This window comes from Eublepharis macularius, chromosome 2 (assembly GCF_028583425.1).
Source record: "Eublepharis macularius isolate TG4126 chromosome 2, MPM_Emac_v1.0, whole genome shotgun sequence".
Classification (NCBI taxonomy): Eukaryota; Metazoa; Chordata; class Lepidosauria; order Squamata; family Eublepharidae; genus Eublepharis; species Eublepharis macularius.
This window is the reverse complement of record NC_072791.1, coordinates 122,462,803-122,482,870: the sequence shown is the minus strand read 5'-3', so window position 1 is coordinate 122,482,870 and position 20,068 is coordinate 122,462,803. Positions and strand designations below refer to the sequence as shown.

The 20,068-nt window shown below is 46.2% G+C and overlaps 1 protein-coding gene and 1 non-coding gene across 3 annotated transcripts in view; both read left to right on the top strand.

Moving 5' to 3' along the window:
* Nucleotides 1-20,068, top strand: part of IPO7 (importin 7) — an 89,695-nt gene that overhangs the window by 61,919 nt on the left and 7,708 nt on the right. For both annotated transcript variants that reach the window (XM_054970442.1, XM_054970441.1), the window contains exons 15-20: nucleotides 10,820-10,980; nucleotides 11,727-11,855; nucleotides 15,418-15,484; nucleotides 15,590-15,715; nucleotides 15,874-15,971; nucleotides 17,973-18,068. In XM_054970442.1, coding sequence (XP_054826417.1) covers nucleotides 10,820-10,980; nucleotides 11,727-11,855; nucleotides 15,418-15,484; nucleotides 15,590-15,715; nucleotides 15,874-15,971; nucleotides 17,973-18,068 — 677 coding nt within the window. The remainder of the gene's footprint in view (nucleotides 1-10,819; nucleotides 10,981-11,726; nucleotides 11,856-15,417; nucleotides 15,485-15,589; nucleotides 15,716-15,873; nucleotides 15,972-17,972; nucleotides 18,069-20,068) is intronic.
* Nucleotides 17,130-17,315, top strand: LOC129325366 (small nucleolar RNA SNORA23). Its single transcript, XR_008596613.1, has one exon. It is a non-coding gene; the product is annotated as a small nucleolar RNA SNORA23 (small nucleolar RNA).

The window sequence follows — 20,068 nt, the reverse complement described above, 5'->3', positions numbered from 1 at the left end:
ATCACCCAAATAACAGAGGACAGCTGAAAGGCGCGCTATGGTATCTTTAGCCAAGTACCAGAGTTTTGGCTGTGATTATCAGGTGTTGAACCTGGTTATGCTTAACAGTGCTTTCTGGGGATAAGAAGAGGATGATTGAGAATGTTCTCTTCAAGGACATGTTTTCGTCCTTTTGGGGAACAATATATGATTCCTTAAGCCAGATACAGGAAAATTACCAGACTGTAAAGTCTCTTGCTGTCATTGCGACTTGTCCATTGGGTACTGCCCAAGCCTGCATGCAGTGTCCTCAGATGTACCAGCATCACTTGGAAGGTATTTCTACCTTTGACCTTAGGGTCAAAACCGCATCCCTCAGCTCAGTGTCACACTACCAAAAGGATAGTGAGACAAGGAACGACTAACGAATGCTGGGTCTAGCACCCTTCTGTTTGTCCAGAAAGATTACACCCTGTTATTTTTTCTCTTGAGACTCTGTCACTTTTTCTTCTTCAATCCTGTTTATAGATACAGGATTATTGATATGTTTTCTCAGTGACTACCCTTGTGTAGGCTCCTCTAGAGCAGAAGCCTGTTCTCTTGCCTTCAATGAGACTAATTATAGTTCACTGGACAGTGGTGTTATTTAAGCCTCCATACCTGAATAACTTTATTAAGTTCACTGGTTCATATGCGTACCTCAGCCACTGTTTGTTTGTTACAAGGAGTTTGCACTCGTCAGCCTTAAGGAGGCATGCTCCACATCTCTATACATCCCAACCACAGGAGGGATCTTTGTTCTATATATGGTAAATATTTTCAATAGACGATTCCTTCCCTCAGTTTGGCCTCTGTACCTCCTGTGCTTACTGAGTGTATGTCCTGTTCCTCCAATCCAAGGCTTGCTAGGTGTATCCCTACTGGAAAGAATGGCTACTAGTAGCACAATCTGCATTGCTATTTTTACCCCTGGTAGAACTATACACTTCATTGGGCCTGAATTCGGTTCCTCTGTGGACAGGATCTTACTCCTGATTATCAGAATCAGGAAAGTTTGATCTCTGACCCATCTCTATGTTACCAAGTGTTACCAGTCCATGTTATTGGTTTGGAAACTACTGGTTCATCTTCGTTCTTCTGTGCCTCCACACATGGGGACTGCGCAGGCGCAGGCCAGCCGCCGGAGAATTTTCTAGAGCTTCCATGGCTCCGAAGGGGCCATTTGTCGTGCGCCTCAGCGACCGTCTTCCCGCCCAAACGGTCACGTGATCCTCCAGCGACCAACGGCCCCTTCCCTCAGTTCTCTTCTTGCCGCCGCTTGGAGAGAACGTGAGCTTCGTTGCTCTGTGCTTTTGTGCTTCGTGCTTTACTCTGATTGCTTGGCTTTTGACTTCGGACTTCGTGACCTCGACTATTCTTTGGATCTCGCTTTGGACTTTGACGTGGACTCGGTAATTTGACTCGGACTGTTTTTGACCCTTCTTTCGCGTGCCCCTGAAGATGGCCTCTACGGCTCTCTTCAAGCATTGCCTAAAATGCCACACTAAAATGGCCAAATCCGATGGCCATGATTTGTGCCTTTTTTGCTTGGGGGAGACCCACAATGTCTCGGCCTGTAGGATCTGCCAGGGTTTCACCAGCAAGGCCCGGCAGGATCGCAAGGCCCGGCTAAATTCCTCGCTGTGGCAGAAGGTCATGTCGGAGGGAACTCCGTTACGTCCGTCCAAGGCCGGCCCTAGCCCCTCTGCCGAACGGCAATCAAGAGCTGGCTCAGTGGCCTCCGCGAGGTCGGGGTCGAAACCGCGTCCCCCGAGTACCTCGGCGTCGAGAGCGGCCTCTCCAGCGCAGGGACCGGTGCGGCCGCCCCGTAGCGCGTCATCTACCAGGTCGGATCCGAGACCAGCTTCGGAACCGAGGATCCTGGTACCGAGTCCCCGGTCGGAACCGACGACCGGTTCGATCCCGATCAAGGCGAAGAGGTCGAAGCCGAGGTCCCCTTCGAAGGCGAGGAGCGCGTCGGTTCCGAGGTCTTCTTCGGAACCGGCGAAGAAGAAGAAGAAGACCAAGCATCATCGGTCGCCGCGTCCCGCTCCTCAGGAGGAGGTCATCGTGCTTCCTCACACGCCTTCCCCTCATCTGGGCTCCCCGGAGCCAGAAGACATCTCCGTGCCGGTGCCGGATCCGATGGCCTTCGAGACGGTGCCCGCAGAATTCTCGTCGGGGCCGGAGCCGAGCCCGCACCGTCGGAGCCGACCATCGCTTCCCCTTCGGTCGCCGAGGCTGGAACCGAGCCCGTCTCCTCGTCGGAGCCGTCCGTCGCCTGCCCGTCTGTCTCCACCTCCGGTCGGTCGTGAGCGGCATGGTTCCGGGGACAGTGTCCGATCAGTCCGGTCCGCTGCGTCCCGGCATCGACTGGCTTCCTACCTCCCCTCGCCATACCGTTGCCAATGGGAGGGGGCACCTGCGGGCTTCTCCGTGTCGGAACCGAGGCCTTCGACATCGAGGTCGGCGTGGGCTCCCCCTCCGCTCCCGGTTCCGGAATCCCAGCTCGGTTCCGATGAGGAGGATGTGGAGACCTTTGGCGGCTACCAGTCGGAATCCTGGTCCGAACCATCGCCAGCTGAGGAGCTAGTGCCATCGGCGGACTCGACATTCGAGGACCTCCGCATCTATGCCGACCAGATGGCAAGGATGGCCAAGGCTCTCGAGATGGATATCTCTTCGGCAGTCCCCCAGACCAAGGACAAGCTCCTCAAACGTATTTACGGGGACAATCCGGCGTACGTTGGCTTCCCCATGCTCGAGGGTATTGAGGAGATTGTGGAGAAGGTGTGGCAGGTGCCCTGTGATCAACCTCCAACATCCAAGCGCATCGAGCAGCTTTACAAGATCAAGCAGGGCACCTGGCCGGCGTTGGTGAAGCACCCTCCACCTTCCTCTTTGGTCACAGAGGAGTTCAACCCCCGACGATCGGGTCACTCCTCGGTGCCTGCCGATAAGGAAGGCAAGAAGCTGGATGCCATGGGCAGGCGCCAGTACATTGTCTCTTCACTGGGTCTGAGGATCGCCAACTACCAGACCATCATGGCAGGGTACCAGCTGTACCTCTGGGAGAAGTTGGCATCCTATACCCGAGACCTCCCTCCTGAGCAGAAGGCTGTGGTGTCCCTGCTGCAGACGGAGGCTGTGAGGCTGTCTAAGCAGCAGATGAACGCTGGGAGCCACGCTGCTGACACTGCTGCTAGAGGGATGGCGTCGGCGGTGGTCCTCAGGCGCCACTCTTGGTTGCGGTCGACGGCCCTGTCCCAAGAGGTGTGTTCCAGGGTGGAGAGCATGCCCTTTGAAGGGGACTCGCTGTTCTCCAAGTCCACCGACGAGACCCTGAAGAAGAAAAAGGAGGACAGACAGACGGCGCGGTCTTTGGGTCTGGCTCCAGCGGACAAGCCCTCCTCCAGGTCACGGTACGCTCCCCGGTCTGGCCCTTACCATTACCAGGGCAGATACCAGCAACAGCGGCCGGGCTACCAGCAGTATCCTGCCTACCAGCAGCGGCCTTACCCTCCCGCACAACAGCAGAGGAGGCGTCGGCCCTTCAAGCCTCGTCAGGCACAGCAACTGGCCCAGCAGAAAGATCAGCAGGGCGCCGGGAGGCAGTACTGACGGGTCGCGCCAGCCGTATCCCCGGACTTTTCGGACAGACTTAGTCCACTCCTCCCTGAGTGGGAGTCAATAACATCTGACTCATGGGTCTTAACTATTGTTGAACTGGGATACGGGCTGGAGTTTGTTGAGCTGCCTAGATGCAGTTCACCCCTGACAGCTGTCAATAACACTATGGCCGAGCTGGATGCGGAGATCGTGTCGCTCTTGGCCAAGGGTGCTGTGGAAGAATTGCCCTATGAGGACTCTGTGAAGGGTTTCTTCTCTAGGTTCTTCCTGGTCCCTAAGAAGGATGGGGGCTTACGCCCCATTTTAGATCTGAGGGGCCTTAATGCCTTCCTCAAGGTGACCAAATTCAAAATGGTAATGTTGGTGGCTGTGATCGCCTTGCTGAAACAGGGGGATTGGTTTGCGGTTCTTGACTTAAAAGACGCATACTTTCACGTGGGCATACGGAAGGAGCACAGGAAGTACCTGAGCTTTGTTTACCGGCAAAGGGTTTTCCGGTATAAGGTGCTCCCCTTTGGCCTGTCCACTGCCCCACGAGTGTTCACTAAATGTGTGGCCCCTGTGGTTTCCTTCCTACGGGAAGAAGGCTGTACCATCTTTCCGTACCTCGATGACTGGCTCATCGTGGCTGAATCAGAGTCTAGGCTGGTGCAGGACATTGGCTTGGTACTTAGCACTTGCCAACGCCTGGGGCTCCTGGTGAACTTGGAGAAATCCAAGCTGGTGCCCAACTGCAAGGTGTCCTACATTGGTGCACTGTTAGACTCTGTGGAGGGTAAGGCTCTGCTCCCCTTGGAGAGGGCTCGGTCCCTAAGGAGTCTAGTGTCCATGTTTAAAAGAAACCGGTTCCAGTCTGTGCGCACTATCCAGTGCTTACTAGGGCATATGGCAGCGGCCACCTCTGTGGTGCCTTTCGCTAGGCTGCGTATGCGCCCTCTCCAGAACTGGTTTGTGCGGAGGTACGATGCTCTGCTGCACCCTCCGTCCCTCAAATTCTCTATCCCGAGGGTCATCCTCGGCTCCTTGGACTGGTGGCTGTCTGATGTCAACTTGTTTAGAGGGACCCCTTTTGGGTATCAACACCATGACATCACGGTTACCACTGATGCCTCGCTGTTGGGATGGGGGGCTTACTGTGGTGATGTGTCTGTGCAGGATGTCTGGTCTGAGAGGGAAAAGACCCTCCATATCAATGTGCTTGAACTAAGGGCCATTCGTTTTGCACTTGTGTCTCTTACAGCACTGCTGAAAAATCGTCAGGTGTTGGTGCAGACGGACAACACGACTGCCATGTACTACGTGAATCAGCAGGGGGGCACAGTGCCCATGGCCCTGTGCCGGGAAGCCACGCTCACTTGGCAGTGGGCTATCAAGAACGGCGTGTCGCTCCGTGCTATACACGTGGCTGGGTCAGACAATGCCCGGGCAGATGCCCTCAGCAGGGTCCCTTTACTGGACCACGAGTGGGAACTGAACGTAGAGTGCGTTGGGCCGATCTTCCAGATGTGGGGTCACCCGGTGATAGACGTATTCGCCACTGCGGCGACCACCAAGGCCCACACGTTCTGTTCCAGGGCAGGGAGCAACCCCCTCTCTATTGGGGATGCCTTCCAGTTTACATGGACGCAGGGCTTGCACTACATGTTTCCTCCATTCCCCTTGATTCCCAGGGTCCTGTGCAAGATAGAGGAAGACGGGACGGACTGCATCCTGGTGGCCCCCTTCTGGCCACGGCAGGTTTGGTTCCCGAAGCTCCTGCAGATGTCCCAACGGACATATGTGAGTCTGCCCCCTCGGCAAAACCTTCTCCTAAACGGGAGCCTGGTTCACCACGATCCCAGGAAGCTGCACCTAACGGCTTGGCGGATCGTTCCTCCCCGATAGGCTTTACTGACGAGGTACAGAGGGTCCTCCTGAATGCTCGTCGGCCATCCACTAGGCGCGCTTATGCGGCCAAGTGGCGCAGGTTTGAGCTCTGGGCACTTGCCAGGGGAGTGGTGCCCGATAGCAGTCCCTTGGGGGTTGTGTTCGAGTATTTGTGTCACTTGCGTGGCCTGGGCTTGAAGGTGTCCTCCCTCAAGGTCCACCTGGCAGCGATATCAGCTGCTCACACCCGAGTTGAGGGTGCTACGGTGTTTTCTCACCCACAATCCCGCCAGTTCCTTAAGGGCATGTACAATCTTTACCCACCTGTGTCGGCGCCAGTGCCTCAGTGGTCGCTGTCCTTGGTGCTCTCACGTCTCATGTTGTCTCCATTTGAACCTATGGCTACATGCCCCTTGGATATGCTATCCTACAAGGTAGCATTCTTGGTGGCCGTCACATCGGCCAGAAGGGTCAGTGAGCTGTCTGCACTGCGGTCTGACCCTCCCTTTCTTGTGTTTCATCCCAACAAGGTGGTCCTGCGTCCCTGCCTCGGGTTTCTGCCCAAGGTGGTGTCCGCCTTCCACCTCTCGCAGGATATCTCACTGCCTGCATTCTTTCCTCAACCTTCCTCTAAGGGGGAAAAGGCCCTCCATTCCCTAGACTTGAAGAGGGCCCTAGCCTATTACTTGGATAGGACGAAGGGATTCCGCTCCAGTCCTCACCTGTTTGTATGTTTTGGGGCCAAGGACAAGGGTAACAGGGCTTCCTCACAGACCCTGTCTAGGTGGATTGTGACGGCCATTAGCAAGGCTTATTCCCTGGCAGGGGTGGCTTGCCCGCTTCATGTCAGAGCCCACTCCACGCGGTCCCAAGCATCCTCTTCTGCACTCCTCAGGGGGGTGCCCCTGGTTAACATTTGTAAAGCAGCCACATGGTCCTCTGCAGACACCTTTGTCAGGCATTACGCCGTTGATGTCAATGCGGAGCAAGATGTATCTGTGGCTAAGGCAGTCTTACACTCCCTTTTTTCCTGAGGGAGTCTTGGGATAACCTTCTTGGCGTACCTGTTGGGTACCCTTGAGTGAAAGTGTGTATATATGTACCTGGGGGTGTGTATATATGTAAATGTTGAGTATTTATGTGTCCTTACACAGTTTTTTACATAGATGTATATATGCATATCTATTTATTGTTGTTCTTGTTTGTTCAATAAAATTGTGTTGGACTTCACCCCCGCCTTCCTTATTGTGTGAAGCTTGGTACACTCCCATGTGTGGAGGCACAGAAGAACGAAGATGAAAACAGGGTTAACATACCTGTAACTTATGTTCATCGAGTTCTTCTGTGCTGACACACAACCCTCCCTCCTACCCCGCTGTGAACTCCAATGCACGATATTGTGATGGCTGTAACGGAAATTGGTGTTTTTAAGGTGTTATGGCTGAAGTGTGTTGGTCAAGCGGCGGCAAGGGAGAACTGAGGGAAGGGGCCGTTGGTCGCTGGAGGATCACGTGACCGTTTGGGCGGGAAGACGGTCGCTGAGGCGCGCGACAAACGGCCCCTTCGGAGCCATGGAAGCTCTAGAAAATTCTCCGGCGGCTGGCCTGCGCCTGCGCAGTCCCCATGTGTGTCAGCACAGAAGAACTCGATGAACATAAGTTACAGGTATGTTAACCCTGTTATCTCATAGCGATCATAACCTCTGACTCATTTCTTTACTCAACTGAGTATAGGGCCACTGTAAATTGGGTTTTACATCACTGTATCCTGGTGATGACTTATCAACAAACAAAAGCTGTTTACCCCAGGATCTGTATTTGGACTGTTGTCATGGTGGGCCCAAACTAGGAATCTAACCCAAGGGTGCCCATTCAGAAGATCCTGTGCTGACATTTCTATAATCACGAATGCTTCAACATTAGATTGGGGTTCACTTCGTGGCCTTTTCTTTGTTCAAGGTATTTGGTTATCTATGGTATCTCAAAAGAAAAGAAAGGAAGGAAAGAAAGAAAAGGAAATCCCTGCACATTATGGTGTTCTGACTTAGAGCATCCGTTCTTTTCTTCCTACTTCTGTTGCAGATCTATTGCACATCAGGAGAGTTCAGACTTCCATGGATAACATCCAGCTCTGTACTATCTAACAAACAGGGAGGAAAGGCATCACTAACTCCCTGTACAGAGACCACAGCTCTGTGGGTATAGGCTGTAGGAAATAAGGCCCTGCTGCAACCATGCATATGATGTAGAAAGAAAAAAACCACAGAGTGGAGGTGCTTTGTGCAACTGTTCACAATCACCATGAACGGGCGAATAATTTCAAGTATGTCCTGTCGATTTCATCTGTGAATTTCCTCCACCGTGGACTTTCTTGCATTACAAGGACTAAATAATTATGTCCCCTCGTGGGTACCAGATGTCTTCCAAATTCCTGGAACCAGAGGTTTTCTTCGTAGTTCCACTTACTTTCCTGATGCAAGGATACCTGCAAAATTTGGATTTTTCCACGCTCACTGCATTCTATTCACCCTTTTTGGGCCATGCTGCTTCTGGGACTCTGTCCCAATATTGATGCCTCTACTTTCCAGTACTATCAGACCTCCTGTGTAGAGGTCAGGTACGGTGGTGGAGAGTGCCCTGAAGTCATATTTGACTTGTGGTGACCCCTAGTGGGGTTTTTGTGGCGAGGGACTGGCAGAGGCGGATTGCCATTGCCTACCTCTGTGGCCCTGGTCTTCTTTGGAGATCTCCCATCCGGTTGCTGGCCAGGGCTGACCCTGTGTAGCTTCTGAGATCTGATGAGCTCAGGCTCACCTGGGCTATCCAGGTGAGGTTAGAGGTCAAGTATAGCACTGTCATATAGCACCTATGAAACTGACAGTGTAGCTACTAAACCCACAAGACCCTCTTTCTCCAAAGAGGTGAACCCAGCCAGTTTGAATACCTGCAAAAGGGTATTTTGTATCTTACAATTGCAAGTGGAATTGATTCCTAATATGGTTAGAACCTAAAGGACTTATTACCTTCCCCTGACCATTAACAACTAATTTTAATACTTGCTATGACTTCATAACCAGGACCAACTTGTGTCTTCTATTAAAGTACAATTAGCTGCCATGTCAGCCTTTTATGGCAGGGTTGACAACATGTTTTCTTCTCCTACCATATTCTTGATTCTCAGAAAATATATTTGATACCCATCCTCTGAGAATCCCTCCAGTTCCTTTATGGAGTTTCCTGATGGTTCTCTCTCTCAATTAAGATTAACAACCGTTGAACATGCTTTCTTTCCCCTTCCTCTCTTATCTCAGAAGGTGATGTTTATGTTTGCTGTAACGTTGGACAGACGATGGGGGAATTCATGACCCTTCCGGTCAATTCCTCATTTACTCAATTCTTCTGAATGAGGCTGTCTGGCACATCAGCCTCAAATTCCACCCAGCAGTGGTATCAAAATTTCACCTACAACAAAGGATCACGCTATCTGTTTTTTCCCTAATGGTGCTTCTGTAGCAGAACATCAATTGCACAGGTTGAATATGAAGAAGGATTTTTTGTATCAGTTAGAAGAACCAAAGGGTTCACAGACCCGAACGCCTTCTTGTGCGTTATTCTGGACACCATAAGGGTCTCCCAAGTCCTTCCAAACCTAATGTGAACAGATAGTGACAGTTACTAAACTCTGCCCCACTGAGGGTAAGATCACTTGAACCATGGTGATCAGAATGTACTCAGCTATGATACAAGCTTTGTTGGCAGTTTTCTCACAACGGGTCTCTCTTCAACACGTCAGGCTGCCATGTGGTCTGAAGCTGATATAACTTAGTAAAGCACTATGCTGTCAATGCAAATACCAAAAAAAGTGTCAGCAGTGGGAACAGCTGTCCTACATCCTTGCTTGGCTGACCCCATTCACACCCTCCTCCATTGGTGAGTAGCTTGCTAAACTCCCAATGTGAGACTGCACTGAAGACCGAAGATGAAAACAGTGTTGCACTTACTTGTAACTGTTGCTCGTCTAGGTCTTCACGCAGGCATACATTCCCTTCCTCTTGCCCCATTGTGAGTGTATTTGTTTTTACTGTATTACACATCTGGTGGCTCAGGAGAACTGAGGGGAATGGGAACACCGCCTCCTACTGGCGTTCGGTGGAAAACTCCTGCGCATGCACAGTAGGGGCAGAGCACCCCCTTCTGGTCTTTTAGAGCTAAAGAACCTTTGCCGGTTAGCAGGTCTGTGCATGCACAGTCCCAATGTATGCCTGCACAAAGACTTAGACGAACAACAGTTACAGGTAAGTGCAACATTGTTTTATTTCTCTTTCAATTGCTGACTTCTCTGTTAATGCTAAGTAATTTTATACAAACTCTTCTTTAAAACAGGTTTTGATCTATGACTAGATGAAGTAACATATATTAACATATAACAATGAGCACAGGTCCCTAAAAATGATGGCTTGGATACAGAGATATTTAAGCAGAAATATAAATGGACACAGTGCAGTCCCTTTTGTGCAAGTTCTTGTGTAACACGTAACGCTTTCCTCTGTATATATTGGACCCAGAAATTGATGACACATGATCTCGAGCACGTGGGGAATTCAATAAATTTTACTCAGTGCAGGCAGCATTGAGGCTTTTTCTTGTATTTCTACTTGTACAAATGTTTTGTAAGAAAAGTAGGGGCTACTGTGGATCTCATTTATTTCAGCTAGAGGCTTGCAACCCAAATATTGGATATTTCATATCCATATCTGACAATTCTCTGTACTTCTTGTTGCCATTCAGTGGATCAGACAACGGTATGTTTAAGAGTAGTCCTCTCTTCTCCCATTGTAAGAAAGTTGATTTTCTTGCATATGTACCTCTCCTCTGTGGAGTTTTGCAGGGAAAAAGAGGTAGGCAGAATGGGCAAGCTGGAGAACCATAAGTGCATGCTCTGGTTTAGATGCTATCCTTGGAGAATGGAGCATCTTGCTGCCTGTCAGGGGGAGCTTCTGGAGGTGCATTTTTCCATAGCGGCAAGCCTGGAGAGGGGTGGGGGGAAGGGTTTAAGGGTGGTCATGCAAAGATAGTAGTAGGTTGTGGTGCAATGATATAATAAAGGTTCCATTTTATATAGTTTAAAATACATGATGGATCGTGTTCAAAGTCAATAAATACTAAGTTTTTGATTTAACTGAATTTTGCTTGAAGCAGCCTTTTTGAAAATGTGATTTTAAAAATCTGTGAAATACTTAAAGAATGTACTGTTTTCCTTTGATTAACAAATAAGGGTTTGGGGTTGTTGTTTTTTTGCTTTTCAGCTAAAGAATATATTACTCCATTCATCAGACCTGTCATGCAGGCTCTTCTTCATATTATTAGAGAGACTGAGAATGATGATCTTACCAATGTAATTCAGAAAATGATTTGTGAATATAGTGAAGAGGTTACTCCTATAGCAGTAGAAATGACCCAGCATTTGGTAAGTTTACTACAAATTTATAGTATTCTCATTGCTTGTGTCTTATATAAATATCCTGACAACATGTTCAAGTAACATTTAATTAGGCTGTTTTGGTATACAGTATTAATGTTTAACCTGTGCACAGTATTGTATCAGTTATGAGTTCAGCAGTCAATTAAGTTCTGTGCTCTAAATATAGCATTTAATATTTTTCTGCCACAGTTGTTTCAAAGTAAATATTCTTGTATCCAACAATATTTTTTGTGCAGTATGGTAAAAATAGGACTTAAGTCTGCTTTGACTGGAGAGGTATTGTCACAGTGTTCATTTGATGATAGACATATCCCTGACATCTAATCTTATATATCAGGTTCAGTTATGTGTATTTTGGTTTAATTTTTTTTTTAAAATGCAACTTGCATTTGTTTTTCCAGCACTTTTAGGATGCTAATTTGGTTGAGGGAAGGTCCCCCCTTTCAATCCCTACAGCATCCCAGTGATATCAGTTACTGATGGCATCTTTGTTTCAGGTGGGGAGTTGAGATCTGAGTGTCTTTGCCCCAAACCATTTGCAGAGTCCTTGATTGACTGGGGATGTCACAGGGCCTATAAAATAAAAAAAACCCAAACTTCTTATTTTGGTCATACCTCCAGAAAATCTCCCTCCCCAAAATTAGTAATGTTAATTTGTATACTGTCTTGAAAACTAACTCCATATTTCTTTGCCCTTATTGAGCATAAAATACACTTTTTCATGCATATAGGCAATGACATTTAACCAAGTGATTCAGACAGGACCAGATGAAGAAGGTAGTGATGATAAAGCAGTAACAGCGATGGGCATCTTGAATACCATTGATACACTTCTCAGTGTAGTTGAAGATCACAAAGAGGTAAAAATCATATTCTTTGCAGTAAGTACTTAATTGGAAACTTGATAGGAAGCAACATATTTACAGTATAAGTAGTATTGGATTCATTCAATAAACAAATTATTCTTCAAAGGAGCTTGCTGTTTGTGAAGCATAATTGACCATATACATTGCCCTGGTTTTTGAAAGTGCTTAAAAATGTAATTTGACCTGTCTAAATATATAGAAATCAAGTACTTTTGCAACATTTTTGGCTTGCAGGACTTGCAAGCTATGTTTCCCATTGTTGTTGACACCAACCATTGATTCCTCCCCTGAATTATCAGCTTATCTAGAGAGTGCTTGTTGGTTTCAGTTTCTGAACAAGGCATGCAAGTTACCTTGCTCTTATTTCTTCTCTCTCTCGTATTCCTAATTGCTGAAATACCTCTTATTTACTCCTTCTAATAAGCTCTATTTTCAGCATGAGAGAGTATCAGTTTTAACATCTGAGAAGTGGATCCCTGGTAATACATTTTCCTTCTTCCTCAGTATCAAGCTATACTATGTCAAGACCCTTATTTTCTATTAAGACAGAGGGACAAGTAGGACATCCCTACTGTGTGTCTGAAAGTTCATTTATATACCTCACTGCCTATCTGAGCTACTCCAGGTCAGCCACATTAGCCCAATCATAACAAACTTGGTTAGTGAGAGCCAGGAGTTTTTTCCACTGAGCATATCTCCACTTCTTCTGTCTGTCCATCAGTCAGTTATACATATAACACTCAGTGCAAAATACCAGATATTCCCTACATTCCTTCTGTCTTTCTAGCTTCATAAATGCTTTTAACATCTGAAGGTTTTTAAAAGTTAAGCTTTATGTAGTAAAATTAATTTTGCTTTTAAGTTTGAAACTCCCCTAGGAGTGAATTAGCCAACCAACTTGTACTTTTTTTGGCAGAATGCAGAGAAAAGTGGCTTTAGAACATTTTCTGGTCATCTGTACATTAGTAAACAATATCACCAAATATATTGTCAAAGGCCTTCACGGCTGCAGAATGTTAGTTGCTGATTTTTCAGGTTGGCCAAGTCTGCAGTGTCTTTCATGTTCTTTTATTCTTGTATGGATGCTATGCTGTGTGGTCTTGATGTAAACTTGTACAGAGCTGCAGGGTATGCGGTATACTCCTGCAGAGGTGAGGGGGCCTACGACATTCAGCAGTGGCTGAACATAGCCTAACTCAAACAGGACACAGTATCTTATTCCTGGACACTAAAATACTGGACAACACATCCAACTACTTTGTCAGATTGCACAGGGAAGCCATTGAAATTCATAAGCATAAACAGAATTTCAACAGGAAAGAAGAGAGTTTAAGAATGAATAGGGCATGGTTTCCAGTCCTGAAAAACACCAGACTAACAAAATACTCTACATCTTACAATAGCCCTGCAGATAAGATTAGCATATCAACCACCAAGCTTCCCCCCATTAGCATTCCACACCCTGGGAAAGTCTTACAGGATGACTCAGCCCAAACCCACCTTCCTGAGTAGATCTAAATTACCTGCTAACATCTTCTCCATGCATTGACACTGAGAGATCTCTGTCTTTCGGTGTTACACCTCTAAAGATGCCAGTCACAGCTGCTGGCGAAACGTCAGGAACTACAATGCCAAGACCATGGCCATACAGGCCAGAAAATCTACAACAACTAAAATATCACCAAAGTACAGCCAGTTACCACTTACAGTTTACTTCTGTAAACTAAAGCACCAGAGGTGAAAAACCATCCCAGAAACCTATGATTCCTTACCATCAGGACAGTTGTTTTACCACATGAGTCTTACCCATGGAATTTTGTGTTGTGGTCTCTCATCTTTGGAACACCCTTCTCTTTTAGGCTATCCTGGCCCTTACTTAACTTGCCCTTAGGCACCAGGCTAAAACACATCTTTTTACCCAGCCTTTTTATCTTTGGTTTTATCTTACCAGCTTTTTAATGGACTGTGCAGGAACTTGCAACCTCACCTCCCAGTTCTGAGCAGTGACCACAGCCACTTCAAGCATCCAGACAGGCAGGACGTGGTTCCAGTTACTTATGAGGCTGAAAGCTCTCCCTTTCCCAAAGGCCAGGCTTTCTAATCTCGGGTTGGTTTCTGGGGTGTTCCCATGCACAAGACATGAATTCCAGACTCAGCTTAGTAAAAGATAAGTTTATTAATTAAGGAATGTCTCCAGAAAGCACTCTTACTCAGACAACAGACATTAAAACAAGAAATTTTTACTGTTGTTAAATATTAAAAACTGCCTGTCTAAAACTTAAGAGCTAGCTACTTAAGCATCTCTTAAGTGGTTTCCATTGTTGCATATCTCACCCATCCATCACCCATCTTTCTTATACTTAGTTGATTAAGCATAAGGACATGCTAAAGATGACAAAATAACATGCAGGTTTCAGCTTCTCATCATCATGAGCACTGAGAAGCCATCTTTTTAGGCCTCAGTAAATCACCCAGCAATTTAGGAATAAATCAGGGCTAAGCTGTTAATTGGCATTACAGCTGTGTGAAAACTAGGGAGAACCACAGAGCTCTCTTGAGTTTCTTCAAGATCAAATCTCTAGGGAACTTAGAAACTGTTCCACAAGTGTTCTTAGTCAGCTCTGGTAAACGCATTCCTGTGCTAGGCCACGCAAACCATTTGAACCATGCAGATTTTGTGGATTTTGTCTTATATTATTTTTTAACGGGAGACTGTTTGAAAGCAACATTTAATACATCAGCACAGTGTGCGACTGCCATAAAAAAAGCTAATGCTATGCTAGGGGTTATTAGGAAAGGGATTGAAAACAAATCAGCCGGTATCATAATGCCTCTGTATAAATCTATGGTGAGGCCTCATTTGGAGTACTGTGTACAGTTCTGGTCGCCACACCTTAAAAAAGATATCATATGGAAAAAGTACAGAGAAGGGCAACTAAAATGATTAAAGGGTTGGAACACTTTCCCTATGAGGAAAGATTGAGGCGCTTGGGGCTCTTTAGCCTGGAGAAAAGACGACTGAGGGGAGACATGATAGAGGTTTACAAGATAATGCACGGGTTAGAGAAGGTAGAGAAAGATGTGTTTTTCTCCCTTTCTCACAATACAAGAACTCGTGGGCACTCTATGAAATTATTGAGCAGTCGGGTTAGAACAGATAGAAGAAAATACTACTTTACACAAAGGGTGATAAACACATGGAATTCGTTGCCACAGGAGGTGGTGGCAGCTACAAGCATTGCCAGCTTCAAGAGGGGACTGGACAAATATATGGAGCAGAGGTCCATCAGTGGCTATTAGCCACAGGAGATAGATGGTGTTCTCTTTGTGGGGAGGTGGTGCTCTGTTGTCTTGGTGCTGGAAGGAAGGCAGTGGGAGGGCTTCTGGTGTCCTGGCCTCACTAACAGTCCTTTAGATGGCACTGGATTTCTAGCCACTGTGTGTGACAGAATGTTGGACTGGATGGGCCACTGGCCTGATCCAACATGGCTTTGCTTATGTTCTTAATATCAGCTCTTCAGTCTCTTGTGATTTTCATCTAAACTGTCCTTTACAGATTACCCAGCAATTGGAAGGAATCTGTTTGCAAGTAATTGGAACTGTTTTACAACAGCATGTTTTAGGTAAGAGATGGTTTCAAATATTACAAAGCTTCCCAAGGAACCTGAACCTAATAAGGGCCTTACTAATATGAGCCAGCCAAATTTAATGACATGCTTGTGTTCCAGAATTCTATGAAGAAATATTCTCCTTGGCTCATAGTCTGACCTGCCAGCAGGTGTCAGCACAGATGTGGCAGCTTTTGCCTCTCGTCTTTGAAGTGTTTCAGCAGGATGGTTTTGATTACTTTACAGGTGAGCTTGTTTAACTGTGTTGCACTGGTTTAGAAAGACTGCATTGCAGAAGTGAAGTACTGCATGCAGACCTGAATTTTGGGAGTAAAAATTAACATCATATGGTTGTCATGAGGTTGACAGCACATGTAACAGCTTCTTGTTCTTTTTTTAAACAGATATGATGCCACTGTTGCATAATTATGTAACTGTTGATACAGATACACTCCTGTCTGATACAAAATACCTAGAAATGATCTATAGTATGTGTAAAAAGGTAGGTAGATTCCTATGTCTTATGTCTTAAAATGGTTGCATCCTGTAGAAACTTTGCTCTGTATAGATCCAGGGAAGAAAACTTGAGCCTTTGTAGCAGCCTAACTTATGTTCATGAAACAACAAGGAACAAAAACGCAACAGGATGATGATAACTGCACTTATATACTGCTCTTCTAAACAGATTAGTGCCTCACCCTGAGCGGTGAACAAATTAATGTTATTATTATCCCCACAATGCAGCTGAGGAGCTGGGGCTAAGAGAAGTGGCTTCCCCAAGACCACCTACTAAGCTCATGGCAATAGTGGGATTCAAACCAGTAGAGTGCTGATTCGCAGCTGAACCACTTAACTAGATAAGACTAAATTCTAAATGAAACTAATCGGATCTGTGAGGTTTTATCAATCTTAAGGTCTGGCCACTACTGATCATTATCATCTTCAGGGGCTTTGTTTTGTGTACCTTTGCTCCTGAAGCTAGACAGGTGGCACCCCACGAAACTGCCACCTTGGTTGTGATGCCAAAACTAGAATTCCCTCCTCGCAGAGGGAGTAAAGATTTGTTTCACTTGCCATTCCCTTATTGGCCCTCTTGTGTGTGTATTGGTTTTTTAAAATATGCTTTAATATTTTTAACTGTTTGTTGCATTGAGGGCACTAATTTGGTAGAAAAGCAGGATAGAAATGTTTTACATAAAGGCTTGGATCCCTCTGAACTTTTCCGCATTTCCCTCCTGACATGATCACCTTTAACACCCCCCTTGCTGCAGCCCAAAATGACCCCATGAACTGCTGAACCCATAGAAACAACATGAAGGCAGAGTTAGAGATCTGCAGTGGAGAGAGATTGGTACCTCCTCTTTCAGTCAGTTGAAATCTTCCATGGGATCTAGGCCAAAATCAGTTTTCATGAAATCATATGTCCACTTATTGTGTGAAGATGGCTGATAAAAGCATGGAAGTTCCAACCAGATAACAAGCCAGTGGAGTGTAATCTGCACTTGTGCTGTGATCTGACAGCCCCATTGTACCTGTTTCAAAAATGAGGAAGTTAGACACCATTTTAACTGGTTCATAATACAGCTAGAAGAGACAGGTGCGTGACTAGACTGTCCATATGGTAAGCAGACATGTGATATGTTTCCCTTCACTGAAGTAATTTCAGTTGCTTGCATAGTTACTAATTTATGCCTAGTGGTATGGTCCATTTGCATTCTGCATTTAGGCAATAACACATGTGTACAACTTGTGGTCAAAAAGCAACTTGAGATCATAGTACTTAGTACTAAGTGATGTTCCAAAGTAAGTTTTACCACTGACTAGCTTCTCAAATTCTCCTCTTGAATTGAAAGAGGAAAAATTAGATTGCTTCCATGTGATTTAATCAGCTGTCTTTGTATTAATGTTTTTGATGATTGCTGAGTGGTATACTTTTGAATGATAACTTAGCCTTAGAAATCTCTGGATCAGGTAAAGATTTAGCTCACCAGGAAGTCATTGGAGAGTTGGATGAATACAGGGGAAGAAACCTAAATCAGGCCAAAAGCCCATATAATGTCCTGTTTCCCACAGTGGCCAACCCAGAGTTCCCCAAAAGCCTGCAGACAGGATATGGCAGTCAGCTTCCTGCCTGTTATTGCTACCAACAACTGGTATTTGATGTGGTTTTTTTCTGCATCATGCATAATTATATGAATTATTTAAAATGCAAGAGAAATTTTAAATTGAATTAAAAGTTTGCATACCTGTTCAGCCCATTTTTACACACTTTGTGTCTGTCTGTCTGTCTGTGAGAGTTTGGAGATCCTTTGTTTAACCCAAATGAGTTTTGTGGATGTGAAGTAACATTCAATAATGTTTGTGCTGACAATATCTTTCATGTAAATATAAGTCAGGTTTAAGTAGGAAAGATACAGTATAACCACAGTGGTTATTTTTTTAAAATGTGAAAAACTACTTAGTATTCAGTACTGAAATTAACAGGGAATATAATGTTTCATAGGTTCTTACAGGTGTGGCAGGAGAAGATGCAGAATGTCATGCTGCAAAACTGTTAGAGGTAATCATTCTACAGTGTAAAGGTCGTGGCATTGATCAAGTAAGTTGCACAGATCTTTAGCTAATCTCTAATCTAAGCAACATGTGTAAAAATTGCATCTTTTGGAAGTAAAGCAAGACAATTGCCCATCATCTCTTTTGTGTAATTAGAAAGCAATTAAAGATATGTGAGAGTTCCACAAATGCAGCAATACTGTAGCTTTACTTGACACTTGTCTATACTTTTAACTTAGTTGTATACTTTCCATGCTTTTTGGTAAAGAGATATTGTCAGGTCTTGTCAGGTAAATCCCCAAGCACTTCACTGCATCACCTCAGGGTATGAGTTAAAGGTACTTTATTGATGAGATATACCAGTATCAAGATACTCAGACAGGAGCATTGGCAGAAGTCACGCAGGGTGGCAAAGCAAGGTTAATTTAGGGTGACGTTCCCACCCCTGGGAAAGAAAGTCTGTTAGGATTTTGGCGCAAAGGGTCCAGAATCTCGGAGAGGAGGGGGAAGGGGGAGGATGAGCTCATCCCAGTCCTTGGAGAGGGTGATACGGCTTCAACTGGAACGTCAAGGCCACGTTCTCCAGCCGGCTGGGGAATAATAACCAAAACACCTGCAAGATAAGCAGCTAACAGCCAAGCAAGTCAACATGTTCTCTGCATATTCTCTGAGGGTTAGAATATTGTGCACCACGATAATCATGGCAGATATACTGGGGTGTATCTGACAGATATTTGAGTTCAGTTAATACAGCAGAGATCCCTAAAGAGAGACTTCCAATCTTTGCTAGATATCTCCAATTAAAAAACTGCATCAGAAATAAAACATTACAAGCCAGAACCCACAAGAACTTGTGAGGTGGCACCTCATTTCCCCCTCCCCCACTGTTTCCTTTTTTCCCTTCTCTGAAAGCCGCCTCCTATAGCTTCTCCCTTTTTTCTGTCTTCTTCCTGGCCCCCAGCCAACTTGCTTTTTCTGCATCTGTCCTCAGTTTCCCCCTTCTTTCCCACCCTCTGGCAGGCTCTACCCAGGAAAACTATTGTCCTGCTATGCTGATCACCTGGCCGGGTCCAGTTACTGATCACTAGACTGGGTTCATGGGCACTTAATTTCCCATTGTACCCTCTTCCCCACAGTATTTCTTGTTTCTGTCCTCCTCGTAACCCCTATATCTTCATCCTTCTGTGCTTCCTTCTCTCCTTCCCACATACCCACCGAATTAATTTTTATCTTCTCTGCCATCTTCAGCTACATAACTTATTTATTTATTTATACTCTGCCTTCCTCCACAGTGGGAACACAAGGCAGTTTACATCATTCTCCTCTCCTTTGTTTTATCCTCAGAACAAGCCTCTGAGGAGGGGCGGATTGGGAGTGAAAAACCCTGGAAAAGGGCCCCTCTTGCAACCTACCCCGGTCCTGACCCCCTGAGGGAGGGATGCATTCTGCCTTATCCTTCCCCTCCCTCCAGAAGGGGGGAGGGAGGAAGAAAGAGACAGCCTGTTTAACTAATTGGCCGGGCACCACTTTTCTCACTTCGGGCAGGGCTTGGGTGCCACCTTTCCCACTTTGGGCAGGGCCCAGGCCTTCTGTCACAGGGATGACCTGGCCCAGGTGGTGGGGGAAAGCCATTGGCCCACTAGGAGGTGCCCTGGTGCTCTTAATGGCCATTCTGCCCCTGCCTGTGAGGTAAATTAGGCTGAGGATGTGTAACTGCCCCAAGGTCACCCAGTGAGTTTTCACAGCAAAATGGGGATTTGAAGTCCTGGTCTGAAACATAATCATTAGGGGTGTGTGCTTCGGGTCTCTTGATTCAAGCCCAATTTGTAAACGTTTGGGGTTGCTGGGGCCGATTTGAGAATCCTGAAGCAAAGCTTTCTGAAGTGTTTCGGAACGCTTTGGGAAGCTTCGGGCTTTCAAAGCTTCCTGAAGGCTTTTTCATCTGATGGGAAGGGGGAAGAAGGAGTTCCCTCTCCTCTCCCCCCACCCCCCAATGAAAAAGCCAGCCTGGAAACTTTCAAAGCTCAGAGCAGCACTTTTCAGCAT